Consider the following 20470-nt stretch of genomic DNA (forward strand, 5'->3'; position numbering starts at 1 on the left):
AACAGGTGCTCAGATGGGGACTATGGTCGTCCCAACCACAACTGCCAGGCCACACACCCACCCCCGGGGGGGAATTCTTAAATCCAGTCTCCATCCCCAAGGCCACGCCTACCCTGTGCCACCATCACCTGCTGTCTCTCACCTCCTGCCTGGCACTATCAGTTCCTTTCCCTCTCCTCTCCTTTCCTCTGTTCTTCCCAGTGGCCCAGGGGCTTTGGAGTCCAAGGTCAAGAGGGCTTCATCCACTGCCCACTTGCCCTCAAGATTTGGACTCAGTCCCAACTCCCAGTAACCCAGAGCTCTGCAGGGGCAGGGTGGCCTCCCCCTGCTACCAGTTGTCTGTCTCTCCCATGGGGCTCCACTTGTCCTAGTTGCCGCCTGTCCCCCTTTAGCTCCTGGCCCTGCCTGCTAGGGGTTCCGGGGCTTCCCTGGCTCAGGGAGCCCCACCCTGCTGTCTCTAGCATCCCACTGTCTTTATGTGGGGCTCCATCTCTGCAGGAAGCCTGCTTGTTTGTTTTTCTGTCTCCTTTGCTAAAACAGAGTTTCAGGCATGCAGGGACTGTCTGGCTTACTCACAGCTGTCCGGCATCTGGCACACACACGACTCATCCAGGTTCGCAGAAGGAGGAAGGAAGGAGTGAGTGGACGCATGGATGGTTGATGGTTCTTTACAGTCCCCAAGAGGAAAAGTAGAAACTGGAGATCTGAGAGGACTCCAGCGGGGCTCCAGGGACCTTGAGAGTCAAGGGCAGGAGGCAGGCCCACCTGTCTCCTGGGTTCACGGGAGCCAAGTAGACTCAGGTTCGAGGCTTGGTGACCGCAGCAAGCCCTTGGCGTCAGCTGTTTCTGGCGGCTGTGGCTCAGGGGTGGGGTGGCCATCACTTCATCACTGTCAGCATCTAGTGTGGGTGCATGGAGTGACCCAGGGGGGCCTAGGCCTTCAGCAAATCGGTGCCCAGCCCCCCATCCACCCCAGCTCCCTAACTTCCCTTCAAGGAGGCTGGCCACAATTTGGCGATTGTTCCAGAGAATTTTTTTTTTCCCTTTTGAGAGGAAAGCTGCAAGTCATTAAGAGCTGCTCCCCGGCCTGCGGGTCACCATTTCCTGTTTAGAAGAAAGAATCATCTCTGGCTGGAACACAGCAGCTCCACCCCCATCCCCAGCCTGACTCCGGGACCCTGAAGCTCCTGGGGCCTCTACTCTGCTCCCCGCAGGAAACTGGCACCTTCAGCACCTTTTGTGCTCAGCAAAGACACTCATTTTCTCCGGGCCTCAGGAGGCCCCCAGAGGTGAGGTCACCACGGCCTGCTCCGTCCTGGCTGCCACCAATCGGGAGTGAATTGCAAGCTGACCGTCCCCCCCTCTTCCCATCCTCAGAGCAGGAAGCTCAATGACCCCTACCCTTTGGCCTGGCTTCTCACCCTCCTGGCTCCAGTCAGCCAATTTCCTTGCATCAAAGGCCATTTGGTACCCAGCAGCCAGACGGAGGTGTGGGCCTGCCCACCAGGGAAGCCGTTGGGGCGGCCCAGGGCCCTCCAACAGGAAGGACATCCTCAACCCTTGGCGTGGGAGGAGCAGCCAGGCCCAGCCTGGAACCTGCAGAGCTGGGCCAAGGCCTGTAGGCTGTCTCGTTGATAAGACCCAGGGAGCCAGCTTGGCGTACTTCAGGCCTGGCTAGATTCAACATGCAAGGGTGAGGGGCCAGCTTAGACACCAGCTAGGATGACCCAGAGCCACACTGGGCTGTCTGGGAGGCAGCAGGTGGTTCCAGCAACGGGGTCCCTACCACCCGCATGGGAGACCCAGATTTTGCGTTCCTGTTTCCCTTTGTTGTTGTTTTTGTTTGTTTTAAGCAAGAGCGGAAGAACCAGGGGCAGGTGTCTGGTATAGTGGTTAGGATGGGGCCTGGACACCCACATCTAAGTTTCTGATTCATGTCCTGCCACTGCTTCCTAGGCCAATTTCCTGCTGCTAATGCCCATACATCAGGAGGCTGTTGGTGATCACTCCAATAGTTGGGCTCCTGTTGCCCATATAGTAAGACCTAAATTAAATTCTAAATTCCAGGCTTCAGCCTGGCCCACCGTGGCTGATGCCTGGGAAATTGCGGAGTGAACCACTGGATGAAAAATCTCTGCCTCTTTGTCCTTCAAAGAAAGAAAACTTACAATCAGGGACCGGCGCCGCGGTATAGCAACAGCTGAAGTCACCACCAGAGCCACCAGCACCCGTGGGGTTCTGGCTCCAGTCCTAGCTGCTCCATTTCTGATCCAGCTCCCTGCTAACAGACTGAAACAGCACAAGCAGGTCTAAGTGTCTCGGTGCCTACCACTCATGGCTGAGACCTGAAAGCAGCGCTTGGCTTTCTCCTGGTCTCTCAGTGAGCACAGGGGACCCAAGGCGTTGGGCCACCCTCCACTGCTTTCCCGGGCTATGAGCAGGGAGCAAGATTGGCAGCAGAGCAGCTGAGACACAAACTGGCACCCATATGGGATGTCTGTGTTAGCAGGTGAAGGATTAGCAATAAATCTTTCTTTGAAAAATGTTGAGAGCTGCAGTGTTTAGAGTGCCAGGACCTTGCTCACCCAGCCAAGTGTCCACAAACCTACCTCAGACAGGGCTGTGCGCAGGGGGCAACCACCGGCACTAAGTCCCTGCTGCTCACAGCCAGGGTGCCAATGCCACGTGATACTTCTGAGGGCGAGATTTAAACGGCTGCATCAGAAATCTCGAAGCTCTAGGAATTCCTGCCCCATTTCCTTTTCAAATACCCTCTCTTCTGTAAGACCAGGCAGATGCTTTGTTATTTGTTATATATAAATTAACTGCTTTATTGAATATCAATAAACTGTACACATAACTGTACAAAACGTAATTCAAAAGGTTGCTTGCAATATAAATACCAGTGTACCTTTTAAAATGTAAACATCTTTCTTGTAGGCCCACCTGTTGGGCCCCAAAATAGTTCCGGGAGACACAGGGGTCAGGCCGAGGGCCACCACCCAGTCTCTTCTGAGACACTGTTAAACTGTCCGTGAAACAGGTGCCGCAGTGACAAACAGGAGGCTGACACAGCTGCCCAAGCCCAGGGGCACCTTGGGGTCTAGACATGGCCTCCTGTCAGGCGCCCACCCCCGCGGGACCTGGAGCTGCACCTGGGGGCGGATTACTGCATAGTTAGTCACACCTCGTGGAGGGTGGCCTGGGACGGGGAGGGCTGGGGCGTGGGGTGAGAGCTTCCTGTCAGTCTGTCGCAGTCTCGCAGCAGCTGTATCTAAACCTCTCTAGTTACACAAGCCCACAACTGAAGGTGGGCTACAGAAAGGCCTCTTGCGGAGCACGCCGGGATGCCCAGAACGGAGTGTTAGAAAGCAGAAATCTGTCTTTACAAAGTCCTGTGGGGGCCGCTGCAGCCGCTGCTGTGAAGGAACTCCTGGGCAGTAAGCGGAGGCGGGCTCCAGCCTCCTGGAACCTGCAGAGGCTGCCCTGGGTCAGGGAGAGAGCGGAGGAGGAGCTGGGTCAGCGTGGGCCCGCCATGCAGCCTGACTCCTGGTGCTTGTGGAGCAAGGACATGCGGGAGAAGGTCCGCGCACACACCACGCACTGGTACTTCTTCACGTCTGAATGCGTCTGCAGGTGCGCGCGCAGGTTGGAGCGGTCGGCAAAGGCACGGCTACAGTGAGAGCAGGAGAAGGGCTTCTCGCCTGCGGACAGAGAGCAGAGGGAGAGGGTGGGGTGTTGAGTGAGCCTCCCAAACAGCCTGAGAAAGAACCGTGAGCCTAGACAAATTAAGCCTAGAACTGAGCAGGACTTCCCACTGTGCATCCTTGAGCAAGTTGACCTCTCGGAGCCTGCATTTTCTCATCAGTCCACCTGCCTAGCGGGGACTGATACCCCAGAAAAGGGCCACACATTTGCTCGCTCCAACGACTGCTGGATCCTGATTAATCCTATGGCCATCTGACCCAAGTCCTCAGCTTACAGATGGTGGAAACTGAGGGCCTGAGGTCAAGGAGCAGGTTCAGGGTCACCCAGTAACCCTGCACTGTGTACACTGCTCAGTCATACCTCTGTCTACAGACAAAGCTTAGTGCCTGCTGCCCACCCAGCCTGAGCAGCCTGCTTCCCTGGTCATAGCACCTGCCACATCATAACCCCAAGTCTCCAGGGCTATCCACCAATCCGACTAGGTAAGGGGAGGGCCTCCCTTGAATCCATTCCTAGCCCAGGGCCTGGGACACCCCCAAGGTTCAACCCAGGATTTGGTGGCTTTGACACATCATCTGCCTAGCCAAGGCCAGGTTAGGAAGCGTATGTGGGACTGAGTACACAGTAAGTGCTCAATAAGTGCTTGCAAAATAAGTCAGTCTTAAAAGGGACCCTGATGGGGGCTGGCATGATGGCTCAATTAGCTAATCCTTCACCTGCAAGTACCAGCATCCCATATGGGTGCTGGTTGCGTCCCAGCTGCTCCACTTCCCATCCAGCTCCCTGCTAATGGCCTGTAAAAGCAGCAGAAGATGGCTCAAAGCCTTGGGGCTCTGCATGCATGGGGGAGATCTGGAAGAGGCTCCTGGCTTCAGATTGGCTCAGCTCTGGCTACTGTGGCCATTTGGGAAATGAACCAGGAGATATAGATTTTTCTCTGTCTCTCCTCTCTCACTGGAAGTGCATTGGTTTTTCTTGTGGAGTGTAGCATTTTTCAACTTAGAAGTCCATTTTAACATATTTAACTAATATCTATTAAGCTGTTCCCACGTATCAGGAGCTATTCCTGCGGCCCGACTGTCCATGTCACTGTGCAAGGTGGGCACAGGTGCTGAGATGCAGTGGGTTAAGCTGCAGCCTGGGAAGCCCTCATCCCATCAGTGCTGCCTGGAGCCCTAGCTGCTCCACCTCCAGCTAAGCCCCTGCTACCGCACCCTGCAAGGCAGCAGATGACAAGGGTATGGGACCCTGTCACCCACATGGGAGAGACTCAGCCTGGCCCAGACCTGACTGACTATTTATGGGCATTTGATCAGGTAACCAGTAGAAGGAAGATCTGTCCCTGTTGCTCAGCCTTTCAAGTAAATGAAAATGAGTATTTCAGTATATATATGTTCTGGGGCTGGCACTGTGGCGCAGTGTTGTGCCACCATCCACAATACCAGCATCCCATATGGGAACTAGTGCAAGTTCCAGCTGCTCAACTTCTGATTCAGTTCTTTACTGGTACATCTGGGAAAGCAGTGGCAGATGGCCCACATTCTTAGACCTTATACCTATGCGGGAGACCTGGATGGCGTTACAGGCTCCTGGCTCTGGCCTGGCTCAGCCCTGGCTGTTGGTGCCATCTGGGTAGTGAACCAGTAATTGGAAGATTTCTTGTTTCTACCTTCCTAATTCTGCTTTCTACTAAGTAAATCAATAAATGTTTACAATGAATAATTAGGAATATATATTCTGTACCTGAAGGAACAAAAGAATAACTCCAAATTAACAGACATGTAGCATACACCAGGCTATCTTCCCACAATCCACTAACTCCCAGGGCAGGAACTCAGGAGAGCTGAGACGGGAATCCACACCCCTCCGACCCCTCCTGGTGCCCAGGGCTGTGCTGGGCAGCTGGGTGGGAGGGGGTGCACAGGCTGTCATGGAGCTGGGCAGAAGGCTGGGAGCACCATCAGGGGGCTGGCTCTGCCACTGAGCAGCAGGGCCTGGAGGGGTTGGTGACCTCCAAGATAAGGAGAGCACCACTTCCTCAGGCCTCGAGCAAAGCTGTGAGAACTGCCTCCCAGCAGGCGAGTACACCAGTATGACGGGACATAAACCTGCTCAGAGCAGGAAGATGTGATGGAGAGAGGGGCCGCACAGTCCTCCTGCCCTCCCCATCCCCTGCCTCCCCAGACGCCTTTATGACGCTCCTGGCAAGTGTGAAATCGGCACCGGGCGGCGGGGACAAAGGCCGCCAAGGGGGGCACTGGACATGCGATACCTCCCGGATTAAAGCGGCCAGCCCCGCCGTGGGCCAGCAGCTGCAGCCTGGAACAGGTGCTGGGCACCACTGCCCGTGCACCTGCTCTTCCCCTCCCAGCCCCCACCCACTGGGCCCACCATTAAGCGCACAATGGGAGTCAATGAGGACAGCCACAGTGCATTTCAACGGGTTTTGTGTGTGTGTGTGTGTGTGTGTGTTTGGGGCTGAGCCGTGCCTTTACATTAAAATAATGGGAGCTGGGGGCCGGGAGGAGAGTACCAGAGGGTCTCGAAGCCCGACATAGAGGCCCTGGTTAGCTAGGCAGGCACCCAGGAGAGGCGCTGGGCCACACGACCTTCCAGGTTAAGCCAGGGCTACTGTGTCGCTTTACAACGGCATGACAGTGACGCCAAAAGGACCTGCTGGATGCCAGGCCACGTCTCTGACCTGCACCACTTCAAGGTCAGCCACCTGGCCAGCTTGACCCAAAGGCCAATGGTAATGACCCTTGAACCTTCTCCTTCAACAGACTCCAGGGCTGAGCCTCCACCATAGTCTGTGGCCGCCTTTCCCAGCGCCTGCGATGCAGCTGCCTCCTTACCCGCTCCCAGCCAGTGTGGTGGACTTGGACGGGAGAAGGGATGTGGCATGATGTGATTAGCGCTCCGCCCTGGTGCCAGGTACTACCATCACCCTCAGAGGCTCAGAGAAGTGAACCTGCCTGCCCAAGGTGACACAGCAGAGAAGCCCAATGAAGGCCAGTTACTGCCTTTTTTGTGTGTGAGAATTTGGCCTGGTCCCAAGCATCTCAAGCACCTCAGCCAGTGCTTCGTGGATGCTTACACCCTGCAAGGTGAGGAAACGGAAGCTTCCAATTCCCCGGGGTGGGCCTCAGGGCCAGGTGGGGGGTCTGACAACATCCTGTCTGCCCAGGGCAGGGCAGGGCAGGGCAGGGCGGAGCCGACAGCTCCCTTCACACCTGGCCCTGACAGCCAGGTGTCATCTCGCTGGCCCTTGTCCATTTGGCTGCACAGGGGGGCCCAGGGAGGAGTTGGCCTGGTCCACCATGAATGCTGTGGTCCCCCGGCTAGCTGGGAGAGGCAGGGGTGTGGGGTACACTCACCTGTGTGGGTCCGTACGTGGCCCTGCAGCAGCCAGGGCCTGGAGAAGGCCTTGCCGCAGGTGGCGCACACGCAGGGCAGCGTGTGGCTGCGGATGTGCATTTTGAGGGCGCCTAGGCTGAGGTACTCCTTGTCGCAATACTTGCAGGTGAAGGCCTTGCGGGCCTGGGGCTCCTTGGTCTCGCACAGCTGGCTCGGCGGCCTGGGCAGTGGGCCCAAGGCCGGGCAGGTGGTACACACCTCTGCCTCCAGGGAGGAGAGTGAGGCCGAGGAGAAGGAGGAAGGCGCCGGTGAGGGCGGGCTGGGTGGCTGTGAGCCCTGGCCACTGTCCTCATCGGACAGCACAGTCAGCTCGGCCACCTGCAGGGCGGCCCAGGCCACCACAGGCCCCCGTGGCACTGGGGGCACCAGCAGGGAGTCCCAGATGAGTGTGGGCAGCGAGGCCGTGGGCTTGAGGACCTCGGGAGGCGGGATGGTGGCCAGCAGGTGGGCCTGGTCATAAGGCTGCTGAAAGGTGAACTCTGAAGGGAGAGAGGAAAAGGGAAGGGGTCAATCCATCAGTCAGTCAGTCGGTCAACACACACCAGGGGCCTGTGCACAAAGAGCCCTGCCCTGGCACAACGGCCCCCTGGACGGTCACCCAGCCCCAGCTCTGTGTGGCCTTCCCAGATCTGCTCCTTTGGTTCCGTCCTGGGCCAAGACCCCAGTCACCCCAGGGCAGGCGGCGACACCTTCCTCTTCCCAGCTACTGCCCCCTCAAAGCCCCGGACTCCGGAACACCAGAGCCCGGGCACGAGCTGCCTCCCGTGCCTCCGCGGCCCGGGACCCCTCCCCAGCCCTCTCTCCTCACAGCTGAGACCCGGGACGCAGGGCCCCCTCCTCCTCATGTCCCCACCGAACTCCTGGGACGCCCCTTCGGCGCCAAGTCCACGCTCCCTGCCGCCTCCATCCCGTCAGCACAGCCTTTTCGCCCCTCTCTCCTCCCAAGTCCCCTCCCGGGACCCGCCCTACCACACACCCAAACTAGAGTCTTGCAGCTCGCTGTAGTTGGGCTTCCTGCGGGGCACGGACTGCTTCCTGACGAGAAAAGAGCGCGGCATGGTGCTCGAGGCAACGGGCGGCAGGTTCGCGTGGCGGCCACAGGAAAGCTGCCCGTCTCAAGACTCAACCACGGCGCTCTAAGTGGAATCCGCCGCCGCCGCCTTAAATCCTCAGGCGGGCGGGTGGGGCGGGACCGCTGAGGCCACGCCCCTTTGTCACCTCCCCGCCAATCGGAGACTCCCCTCGGCCCGAAGGCCACGCCCCAAGCAGGTGCGCCGGGGTCTGGCGGGGCCTGCGCCGCGTGGCGCTGAGCGCTCGGGCGGGGGCCGGGGCTGAGGCAGCTGGGCTGGCGGCCTCGCGCGCTGCCGAGGGCGGAGCGCCGGGCGCCGGGAACCCCCGTGAGGCGGGACGCGCGGCGCTCCGCCAGCTCAGCGCCCCGGGGCCGCGGCCGCCACGTTTCGGGCGCCCCCTGGCGCCGCTCGTCCCTGACTTTGCCGGGCTTGGGGTCGCAGAGGAGGCCGGAAACTTCCTCCGGCGAGTGGAGAGCGTGGTGGCACGAGGGGCGCGGTGACCGGACACCTGGCTGGGCGGCGGTGGGAGCGAGGCCAGGGGACATCCCTCGCGTGACGCCGGGCGCCCCCAAATGCCAGCGGCCTTTCGCGACGTGCGTTCGTTGCCTTCACCCCCTCGGCGGTTTGCCGGGGCCGTGGCCCCTCAGCCGCCCGCGCGGGGTCTCCAGCCGCGGGTAGCTCCCGGCGCTGCGGCGGCCAGAGGAGGCAGACGAGATAAACAGAAGATTCCAATGCAAAGGGGAAGAGCGCTTTGAAGGGGGCGGTGAGGGAGAGGTGGCACAGCTTGACAGGGGGTCTGGGGCGGCTTCCCAAGGAAGTGAGCAAACATCAAAGGGGAGAGGAAGACCCCGAGTGCCACTCCAGAGCCGCTCCCGGGGCGGGAGCTGAGCCTCGGAGGAGTCGGGAAGGGTTTTCAGGTGAGGAGGCACCTGCTGAAGAGCGGGCACCGTGGGAGACGGGCAGGGCTGAGGGGGGTTCCCCTCACCCCCAACACTCACACCCACGCACTCCAGGCCCCCCGGGCGAGGTGGGCGGGCTCCAGCAGAAAAGACCAAAGCGGCCGGCCCTCCTGCAGCCAGGCGAGGTGCACCTGAGGAACCCCCCCGTATATTGCGCCTGGCGGGAGTTGCGGAGGACCGTGGTAGGTGGACGTGAGCCGAAGCTCCGTCCCTCCGCCCCAGCCCCGCTGACCTGTCTGGAACTCCCAGTCCTGAGCCTTCCTTCTGGTCCCGTAACAGCCCAACCTTTACCCCCTCAAGGCCTTGGCACCTGCCGTCCCAGCCCTCCTTTCCCTCTGCTAATTCTCCCTCACCCCCGCGCATCTTTTCCTTCTCCCTAGCAGCTCCACCTCCTTAGTGACAAGAGAGCCAAATTCAGACCGTGGTGAGCTGTGGCCGTTCACATCCACCAGAGGGACACAGAGGTCGCTATTATGAGGACGTGTCGGCTGACACAGCCGCCTTGGAAGAGCTGTCACGGTTTACCAACAGGTGAGTTAACTCACATCCACCTGCTCACCCCCTGCCTCTCCCCACAGCTGGCCAGCTGCATCCCAGGGACTTAACCCAACATCAGATGTCGCTAGGGGAACGCTAAAATCCCAAAGCTGGGTCCGTCACCTTGCCCCTTGCCCTCCCCACCACCACCCCGCCCCACATACCCTGATCAGTTATTCTGGGTTGGGTCCCTAGTGGGAGTGGTTCTAAATCTCCTCCCTAATGAATCTAATCAAAGGCCAACACTCCTGACTGCGGCCCAGGGCAGCACCCATGAGAACATTCACCCCTGGTCCCCGGGAGCAGCCAACATGTTTGTCACCAGCATAGTGGATTCATATGTCACGGTGCAAACTATTACTGACACTGTGCATCATTACAAACGTCACAATTGGACTACAGCTCAAAGCTCGTGAGGTTGAACAAGAGAAGTCAGAAGCAGGTGCAGTTGGAAACAGGTGCCTTTAGGGAATGAGATTTAGCACAAGGTCAGGCTGGCCAGCGAAACCCTCTTAGGACTATACAGACCTGGGAAAACTGGGAAGAGTGGGGAGATGTTTAATGTAAAATTCCAAATGTTGTTTAGCTAAAGAAGGACAGGGGCAGAGTCCCGGAATTCTGGGAATTCTAGATTTGGCATTAATGATTCATTTAACACCTATGTGTGCCCCACAAAACTAAGTAAGCTCCTCAAGGTAGCCGTACTTGGTTATTGTAGCTGAGGTATGACCCCATCCCACCCAGGGATGGCCTGGGACAGGTGCTCCATATGGCGATTGTGTTTAACCTGCTCTACCACCTGCCAGCACCATCCTCTTTGTCTTGAGGGCCCCCTGCAGTCTTCTTTTTTAAAAGATTTATTTATTTTTATTTGAAAGGCAGATTTACAAAGAAAGGAAAGCGAGAGATGGCTGGCGAAGCTGGGCTGGTCTGAAGCCGGGAGCCAGGAGCTTCTTCTGGGTCTCCCACGTGGGGGCAGGGGCCCAAGGATTTGGGCCATCCTCCACTGCTTTCCCAGGCCACAAGCATGGTGTTGAAGCAGAAGTGAAGCAGTGTGGACAGGAACCAGTGCCTATTTGGGATTCTGGCAGGTGGAATCTTAACCTCTTATGTCATGATGCTGGCCCCAAGTGCAGTCTTTTTTTTTTTTAATTTTACTTCTTTGTAAGTGTAGTCTTTTAAAATAACTTTTCCTGTGGGGTCACATCCTGGAGCTGCCTTGATGGGTCAAGGAGTCCCAGACTCTTGGTGTCCAAGACCACAGGGGCAACTTTCCATTTGCTTACCCTAGGTAGGCCACCTGTGCCTGGGAAGGGTCCAGCAGAGTCTAAGTGTAGGGGACCTCTCTGCGTACTTGGATTTGATTCAGTTACCCCAGAAATCTTTCTGGCCACCCCTTGCCTTCCTGCCTGGCGGAGCCGGCGGTGGAGACCATGAGGTGGCTCTGGGGTTGTGCACTGGGTCGTGAAGATGTGGCCTTAGGCGGCCTGAAGGTGCTGGCCACCTGGCAGGAGCTTCCCAGAAGTGGCCCCCCACACCTGGGAGGCCCCTTCCCTTCCCTTGGCGTAGTCCTGGGGTGCCCTCTGCTGGCCACAGTGCCTCCCAGGCACACACTAACCTTGTAGGGGCGCAGAAACTGGTACGATGGCTTTGGAAGCACTGGGGGAACACCTGGTGTCACCAGGGCTGGGAAATGTGAACAGGTGTATGTCCCTCACTCCCTCACTAAAGCAAAAGCAACAACCAAAAGAAAAAAAAGGTCATTCACAGTCCTTAGGCACAGGAATCTCCCTCCATCTCAGAGATGGCTTTCAGTTGCCTTGCACGACCTTCCAGAGGCCACCTTTATGTACACAGGGAGGTGCATATGCGTGTGTGGGCAATACACTCAGTGGCAGGACACCTGGCTCTAACATTCAGTCCCACATTAGCAACGTGGATCCCTTCCTTGTAAAGATGTAGCCCTAGTCTCAGAGCTGACCTCACACAGGGCCTTGGAGGACAACCATTCCTTTTGACCACAAAGCCTGTCAATGAATGCCTTTGACACACCCCCTTGCACCTGGGGTCAAATGGTGTGTTGCTTCAAACGCTGACCCGCCAAGAGGCTCAACCACCTTGCACTCCCACCCGCAATGCAGCCACCCCAGGGTGTGGTGGAAGCCTGTTTTATCTTTTCCTAACTGATAAGGGAGAGTAGGCCCACCTGGCTGTGATTTGCATGTCAGGTGAAGGGGTGGAGCTTTTTCTGTGGGTCCTGAGCTGGGAGTGCTCCTTCAGGTCTCCTGCGGCCATGAGGAGGATGCTCTGCCTCCATTAGGCTAAACTGACCCCCTGGTAATGAGATCACCAATCAGAAAGGAGAGTTCTAGGAGTGCTTGAGGGCTCCACTTCCTCCCTGGGCCTTGATTTAAAACACAGAACGCTTGGCTCACAGAGTCCCACACACTCCCCAGAGAACAGTGATTCAGCCTTCCCCTACAGGCCTCCAGCGGTCCACTTGCCCAGAATGCTTTGGCCTCAAGGGAACTTTCTAGGTCAGAGTCCAAGTCTGCTGGGCATGGCCCAGAGCTGGGGGCTTGAAATAAGATGCACAGCCCTTTCCCCTCTCCTTTGCAGAGCACCTGCCGAGGGCTGAGGCAGGCTTTGTGTAATAGGCTTACCCTCAAGGCTGCCCCTGTGGCATCCTGGGAGCAGCCGCTACAGTACTGTGAGGTCATGTTACCCATCTGCCAAAGAGAAAACTGGAGGCGCCATGAACATGGAACCCTGTCTACAGGTTAGTGCTGTGGCCGTGTTCTTCCTGATCCAGTTTCCTGCAGATGTTCCTGGGAAGGCAGGGGAAGATGGCCCAAGGCCCTTGAGAGATCAGAATGGGGTTCCTGGCTTCAGCCTGACCCAGCCCCGGCTGTTGAGGCCATTTGCGGGAAGAACCAGCAGGTAGAAGATCTCTTTGTCTCACTCTCCCCTACCTGGCCTCTCTGTGGCTCTGCCTTTCAAATAAATAACTTTTTTTACAGTGAGTACTGAGGAGCTGGTGAAAATGGCATGCTTAGTGTGCTACTTGTGAAGACGGAGGAGGAAAGAAGTGTACGGACATTTCTCACAGCCTCAGAAGCCATCTCTGGAGAGAGATGCAAGGGCTGTGCAGTGGCTGTCCCTCAGCAGCGGGCTGGTGGCTGCCACAGGGGCAGAGGGCAGGTCTTTGCCTAGTGCATGCCCTCTCCTGCTGATATCTTGCCTCATCCTTTACTAGCGCAGGTGTAGGAGGACTCAATGTGTAACAGTGCATTCAGGCAAGGACATCTTTTACAGCCCTGAACGCATGAAGGGACCAGTGCTGAGGACTAAGCCACTGCCCGCCTCACTACTGGTTTGAGTCTCAGCTGCTCCGCTGCTGATCCAGCTCCTTGCTTTTGGCCTAGGAAACCAGTGCTTATGGGAGATTTGGATAAGAGTTCCTGGCTCCTGGCTGTGGCCTGGACCAGCCCTGGCTGTTGTGGCCATTCGAAGAATGAGCTAGTGGATGGTCAATTCTCTCTCTCTCTCTCTCTGCCTTTCCTTTTCATTCTGTAACTCTGCCTTTCAAATCAATCTTTAAAAAATAAATAAATTGTGCAGCTCTTTGTGGTCTGATGCTTCCCTGGCTCCCATCTCATTTAGGGAAAACCACAGGCCCCTCGGAACTTGCCATCTGTCTTTCATGCCCCCTACCAGGTTGGTGTCAGCTGTTCCGTTTCTGCTCCCACTCCCTGCTTATGGCCTAAAATAGCAACAGAAGATGGCCTAAGTCTTTGGGACCCTGCACTGCATGGGAGACCTGGAGGAGGCCCTTGGCTCCTGGCTCCCAGCTTCGGATCAGCTCAGCTGCAGCCATTGTGGCCATTTGGGAAGTGAATCAGCAGACTGAAGATCTTTGTCTCTCTCTCTGTAAATCTACCTTTCCAGTGAAAATAAATCTTTTTTTTTTTTTTTTAAGATTTATTCATTTTATTACAGCCAGATATACAGAGAGGAGAGACAGAGAGGAAGATCTTCCATCCGATGATTCACTCCCCAAGTGAGCTGCAACGGGCCGGTGCACGCCAATCCGATGCCAGGAACCAGGAACCTCTTTCCGGGTCTCCCACGCGGGTGCAGTGTCCCAATGCATTGGGTCGTCCTCAACTGCTTTCCCAGGCCACAAGCAGGGAGCTGGATGGGAAGTGGAGCTGCCGGGATTAGAACCGGCACCCATATGGGATCCCGGGGCTTTCAAGGCGAGGACTTTAGCCGCTAGGCCACGCCGCCGGGCCCAATAAATCTTAAAAAGAAAATAACCTGATTAACCCCATTAATGCTAACCTTCAACGAGGAACAATGCCTCTCTTTACTGTATCTCCATTGTAAGGCAGGTTGTGTGCCAAAAGCATTGTCTTTTGAGTTTACTTTCTCTGTTCGCTAACCACTCACATAATATCCTTGCTGTTCATGTCTGCAAAACCCAAATGAGCACTCTATACTACTGATGGTCCCACTCAGCGGGAGCCACCTGTCCTATGCACCTAGAGCAGGGCCTGGTGTATAGCTGGTGCTTGGTGAATGGCAGCTGAAACAGGGAATGAGCTGATCTGTTGCTAAGTGAGATGTATCAAGTGAACAACAATAAATCAGTAAGATCACAGCTCCTGGGGCAGCTGAGGCAGAGTCTGGTTGTATCCGAGCAGGGGAGCCACACAGGGTGAGGAGGGAGGACACTGCTGGGTCACAAAGACCCTCTGTGACAGGACCAGATACACTCTTGCAGATGCTTGTGTGTGTTGCCATTCCCAGTGAAATGCTTGTGCCTGAGAAAGAAACGCAACCACATAAATGAGGCACATAGAGATGGCCTCTGAGATTTGCTTTTCTTTCTGTGTCCAGTGAAACAGTAATTTGGGGGAACCTGCTGGCCTGAGATGTGTGAAGGAGGCAGGCTGTGGGAACAGTCCTGGGCAAATGTGGAAAAGTGATCTGGTGCCCTTGGAAAAAGGAAGTTGATGGGGAACAGGGGTGGGTCGAGCAGGGCGCGAAGCCAGGTCTGTGCACCTGCCCCGTGCACCTGCCCCATGCACCTGCCAAGGCCCAGCGTCATGCCTGGGAGGGCCCCACCTCTGTGGCTCTAGGCTGGAGAGAGGCTGCTTTGCTGGGCTCCCGTGGAGTGCACCTTCCCCAGTTGGCAGCACAAGGAATCCATGTTCCCACAGCCATCTGCTCCTGGCTCATCTTGTGCCCTGTCTCGGCCTGGGCAGCCCCAGCACTCAGCCTGCATTGCCGGAGCCCTGTTAGCATTTGCTGGCAAGAGGCTGGCTCTGCCCTTCTCTGCTCTTACCTCTCTCACCCCTTTTGCATTGCTGAGGTACAAGTACAAGGAAGGACACACGAGAGAGCCAGTGTTTTCTTCGGTCAAAGTTAGCTCCTTGTTTCTTTCTCAACAGCCAAACTCTGCTGGCAGCTGTCCAAATGCCCCACACCCTGCTTTACTGGTCTACTCCCTGTCTACACGGGCCAGGCCCATTGTGTGGCCTTGTCCCTGCTGGCCCCTCTGCCTGGAACACCTTTCCCTGACCCTTCCAGCACTGCCCTAAAGTTTAAGCATCACCTCCAAGATGAGATGCTGGTGTCCCTTTCCCGTCTCCAACACATTGGCCCCTGTGGCCCCCACAGTCAGTAGGACAGTCAGTCCCATTCTACAGATGGGAAAACGGAGGCTTAGGCTTAACATACTAATGCTTCCAAGGTTACAATGAACAAGAGGAGTGTCCTGGCCAAGTGGGCTAGGACATCAAGACAAGGTCCCTGTGCTCAGGGAGCTCACAAATGAGATGGACAAAGAGGTAGCGTGGTTCAGATGGCCAGGCCCTGAGGGTCCCAGGTGACGCTGGGCTGAAGTCATGGCAGGGCAGGTGAGAAGGGGGGAGAGGGCATTCCAGGCCATGGCGTCTGCTGGCAGAGACAGATGAGTGAATGTGTTCTGGGAGGCAAGAGGCCAGACCCTGGGAGAGGTCCAGGCACCCTGCAGTTCATGAGCCTGGCAACGTCTTTTTATTTTATTATTTTTTAGAAGATTTATTTTTAAATTTTCATTGGAAAATCAGATACAGAAAGGAGAAGAGACAGAGAGGAAGATTTTCTGTCCAATGATTCATTCCCCAAGCAGCTGCAATGGCTAGAGCTGCACCAATCTGAAGTCAGGAGCCCAGAGCCTCTTCCAGGTCTCACATGTGGGTGCAGCATCCCAAGGCTTTAGGCCCTCCTCAACTGCTTTCTCAGGCCACAGAGCTGGATGGGAAGCAGGGCAGGCAAGATTAGAACGGACACCCATATGGGATCCCAGTGCGTGCAAGGCAAGGACTTTAGCCACTAGGCTACTGCACCAGGCCCTGAGCCTGGAAGCTTCTTAAAAAACAGGTGGTGGGCCCGGCGGCGTGGCCTAGCGGCTAAAGTCCTCGCTTTGAAAGCCCCGGGATCCCATATGGGCCCCGGTTCTAATCCCGGCAGCTTCACTTCCCATCCAGCTCCCTGCTTGTGGCTTGGGAAAGCAGTTGAGGACAGCCCAATGCATTGGGACCCTGTACCCGTGTGGGAGACCCGGAAGAGGTTCCAGGTTCCCGACTTCGGATCGGCGCAGCACCGGCCCATTGCGGCTCACTTGGGGAGTGAAACATCGGATGGAAGATCTTCCTCTCTGTCTCTCCTCCTCTGTGTATATCTGGCTGTAATAAAATGAATAAATCTTAAAAAAAAATAAGTAAAAACAGGTGTTTGTTTTTATTTGAAAAGCAGAGTGACATACAAAGAGGAAGAGACAAGATCTTCTGTCTGTTGGTACATTCCCCAAATCCTGCAACGGGCAGGGCTGCGTCAGAAGCCAGGAACTCCCAAGTAGGTGGCCAGAGTCCAAGGCCTTGAGCCCTATGCTGCCTCCAGGGTGTACTTCAGCAGGAAGCTGGAAGTGCAGTAGACAGGACCCGAAGCTCAGCAGTGATGTGCAATGCACACGTTCCAATGGCAACCAATACCCACCTAGATGGCATTTTTTTTTCTTAAATCAGAGTTCTTCAAATGAGGTTTAGGAAACTGTGCTGTGTTTATATGCTCAGTGCATTAACACCTGGAACTCCCCGGCACAGCTCAATGTCTGGTGAGGGAGCCAAGCCCCACTGCTGACCAAATGACCCTAGAGAAGGCCTTTCTCCTCCCTCACCACGTCAGGAGCTGTCCTCCGTATACACACGTGTGTGCGTGTGTGCCCATCACACACACACACAGGTACACACCCTCTGTGAACCCTAGTCCGACTTCACCTTACTCCTCTCAGTTATCTTGGAGATAAGGCCGTCAGATAAAATACTGATAAGTAATTAAAAATTTGAATCTCAAGTTAAACAGCAAAGATGCTTTCAGCATCAAACTGCCGTGGGATGTGCTTGTACTTTATCGGAAATTCAAATTTAACTGGACCTCCTGCTGAGACCCCGCCCCCCCCCCCAGCCCCACCACCCGTATCAGCTCAATCCCTAACCAGCCCCTACTGATAGGCTGTCAGGCTGCTTCCCATCTTCCACTTTCCTGGAACAATGGTGCCAGGAAAATCCCGTGGCCTCCTCCACAATCCTATCTGCAGGGTGTGTCCCCAAAGGCTCCTTAGTCACTCTTCTGCCTGGATTCCAGGGGCCTGCTGGGGACCCCACGCCTCGGACCGGATCCCTCTGGATCCATGCAGATCTCTGTCTTGTATCTCTCTGTCTCTCAGGTGAATCTAAGGTGACTGTATCTCCCCACACTCTTGGCTTATGTCTTGTCTGTTTCCCTTAGCCTTATTTATTTGTTGGTTTATTTCTGGAAAGAGATTTATTTTATTTATTTGAAAGGAGTAGTAAGAGAGGAAGAAGAGTCACAGAGATTCTTCTATTGATTTATTTCCCAAATAGCTACAAGGGCTGGACATAGCGGGTCAGCCAATGGCCAGGAAGCCAGTGTCAGTGGGCCTGGGTCTGTATTTGGGTTTTCTCTCCCAGTTCTAGCTTCCTGCTCATGTACATCCTGGGAAGCAGCAGATGAAGGCTCAGTTGATGGGTCCCTGTTACCCACCTGGGAGGCCTGTGGGGTTCCAGGCTTCAGGATTTGGCTTGGGCAGCTGAGGGCTTTATCTGCCTTTTGGCTGTATATTAAAGAAATCAAAACTTTTAAAAAAGATTTATTTATTTTTAAAGATTTATTTATTTTTAATTGGAAAATCAGATACACAGAGAGGAGAGACAGAGAAGATCTTCCATCTGATAATTCACTCCCAAGTGACCGCAACAGCTGGAACTGAGCCAATCTGAAGCCAGGAACCAGGAGCTTTCAGATCTCCCACATGGGTGCAGGGTCCCAAGGCTTTGGGCCGTCCTCAACTGCTGTCCCAGGCCACAAGCCGGGAGCTGGATGGGAAGCGGGACTGATGGGATTAGAATGGGCACCCATATGGGATCCCAGCATGTGCAAGGCAAGGACTTTAGCCACTAGGCTACTGCATCAGGCCCAAATCAATACAATTTATAAAAAATTTTTATTGCAAAGTCAGATATACAGAGAGGAAGAGAGACAGATAGGAAGATCTTCCGTCCGATGATTCACTTCCCAAGTGGCCGCAACGGCCGGTGTGCGCCGATCCGATGCCGGGAACCTGTAACCTCTTCTGGGTCTCCCACGTGGGTGCAGGGTCCCAATGCATTGGGCCGTCCTCAACTGCCTTCCCAGGCCACAAGCAGGGAGCTGGAAGGGAAGTGGAGCTGCTGGGATTAGAACCGGCACCCATATGGGATCCCGGGGCTTTCAAGGCGAGGACTTTAGCAGCTAGGCCACGCCGCCGGGCCCAACCCCATACATATTTTTACTTGAAAGTCAGAGCTACAGAGGAGACACACAGATCTTCCACCTTCTAGTTTACTCCCAAATGGCCGCAATGGTCAGAACTGGACTGATTTGGAGCTGGGGGGCAAGAACTTCTTCCTGGTTTCCCACACGAGTGCTGGGTCCCAAGGCTTTGGGCCATCCTCTGCTGCTTTCTCAGGCACAGGCAAGGAGTTGGACAGGACGTGGAGGAGTCAGGAGCTTCATCCAGGTCTCCCACATGTGTGAAAAGGGCCCTTCAGGGTAGCCCAGCACTGGTCATTCGAGGAGTGAACCAGTGCATGGAAGAACTGTCCCTCTCACTTGTTCCTGCCAGGCCTGCACTGACGCTGCACTTGGCTTGTTTCATTAGCCACCCACAACTTCATGAGGAATACACTGTGACTTGCTTTGTAAAGGTGTATTATTTTGAAAAGTGAAGCGACAAGAGGAGAGACAGAGGAAGCTGGGTGGAAAACAAAGCAGGTGTCCCAGGCGGTGGCTTTGCCTGTTGCACGGCGCCCACCCCTGAGGGGGACACTTCTGTTAGTTCCATTGACAGGTGAGGACACCAGACACATAGATTGGACTTGCTTGTCCAAGGCCACAGAGCCAGTGAGCAGAGGTGCTGGGAAGAGGACACGCCAAGCAACTGCCGGGCACACATCTGCACTGGAACACCAAATCCTGCTCTTCCTGGCTTCGGTGCATTACTCAGCCCCTCTGGCCTCCGAAGATGTTATCAGGGCCCTCCTGCAAGGCTTGCTGGAAGGATTACAGGAGCCCAACTTCCTGCGTGACTTAAGCGTCTGGTTTCGATCACCTTTCGGGGGTCAGAGAAAAGAGGAGTTGTCATGGTCGTGGTGCCTGCAGAGTTCGGGGGGGTGGAGTCCAGGAGACAGCAACACAGGAAGAGTGGCAGGACAGAATCTAGGGCTGACGTGGAGGACCTGGGCCGGGCAGGGACTCCCCTGGCCACCTCACCTTGCTTCCCCTCACCCCTTGCAAGCCACCCGACATTGGACCCTGGGAGACACTGCCCCCTGCAGGCTCTCCGCAAAGCTGCACCAGACAAATGTGGAAAGGAAGTCACTAATTGGAAAGGCCTTGATTTCAGCCCTACTCTGGGTCAAGCATGAGAGCAGCAATGCACCAGACAGACATACTCCCTGCCCTGAGGAGCTTAACTTCTGTGGGAGAAGACTGTTCAAGCAAGCAAGCATTCAGAGCATTTATTGTGCTGAGGTCCGAGTTACAGTACATAAACATACAGGTTTTCAGTGTGAATATTTCTGGCATTCACTTCCTGACTCGGGCGAGGGACTACACGATGACCTGAGGTTAGAAGTTCCCGTTGTAGGTGCAAGTGCTGGTGTTTTTGGCAACTCAGTAAATGGCCGTGGGACTGCAGAGGTAGAGTGCCGAGTGCCTCGTCTCTGGGAACAGAGGGCCTGGTAGGGTTATTTCTGCCCAAACTTAGCCAACGTCCTGGTGAGGAGTAGAAGCGACTTCTCTACAAGAGCGTCGCATACAAAAGACTCTGATCTCAGCATCCAAACTGTGACAGAGTTCAAGAGAGGGGCATGTGTGCGTTCCTTGAGGCAGGGAACATGGCTCACTGGAGAGCCTCTGCATCAGGAGGCCGGGCTGGGGCGGTGGGCTGTGGGCAGTGGGCAGGGCACAGGGCCCCCGAGGGCCTCAGCTGGGTGCGGGGACGTAGAGGGGCTCGGGAGCCGCAGGTGGGTTTGAAAGGTGATTGCACTCATGTTTTGGGGAGACTCTTCTGGCTGCCTGGAAGGCCGACCGGATGCTGCCGAGACGGCAGTGCACACAGGATGAATGGAACGCTGTGGCGGTAACGCAGAAGTGACCAGAGACGTCCAA

General features: G+C 55.8%; 1 protein-coding gene and 1 long non-coding RNA gene across 2 annotated transcripts; one reads left to right on the forward strand and one right to left on the reverse strand.

Annotated features, from left to right (window-relative positions):
• Positions 1–2826: 2826 nt before the first annotated feature.
• Positions 2827–8286, reverse strand: SNAI1 (snail family transcriptional repressor 1). The gene is made up of 3 exons (XM_004585895.2): positions 8102–8286; positions 7086–7604; positions 2827–3704 (listed from the first exon to the last, which is right to left on the reverse strand). The coding sequence occupies exons 1-3, from the start codon at positions 8181–8183 to the stop codon at positions 3520–3522; spliced, it is 786 nt and encodes a 261-aa protein (XP_004585952.1). The 5' UTR covers positions 8184–8286; the 3' UTR covers positions 2827–3519.
• Positions 8287–9006: 720 nt separating this feature from the next.
• LOC131482985 (uncharacterized) lies at positions 9007–14592 on the forward strand. The gene is made up of 3 exons (XR_009247461.1): positions 9007–9112; positions 9538–9685; positions 14478–14592. It is a non-coding gene; the product is annotated as an uncharacterized LOC131482985 (long non-coding RNA).
• Positions 14593–20470: the final 5878 nt, after the last annotated feature.

This window comes from Ochotona princeps, chromosome 22, assembly GCF_030435755.1.
Source record: "Ochotona princeps isolate mOchPri1 chromosome 22, mOchPri1.hap1, whole genome shotgun sequence".
Lineage (NCBI taxonomy): Eukaryota > Metazoa > Chordata > Mammalia > Lagomorpha > Ochotonidae > Ochotona > Ochotona princeps.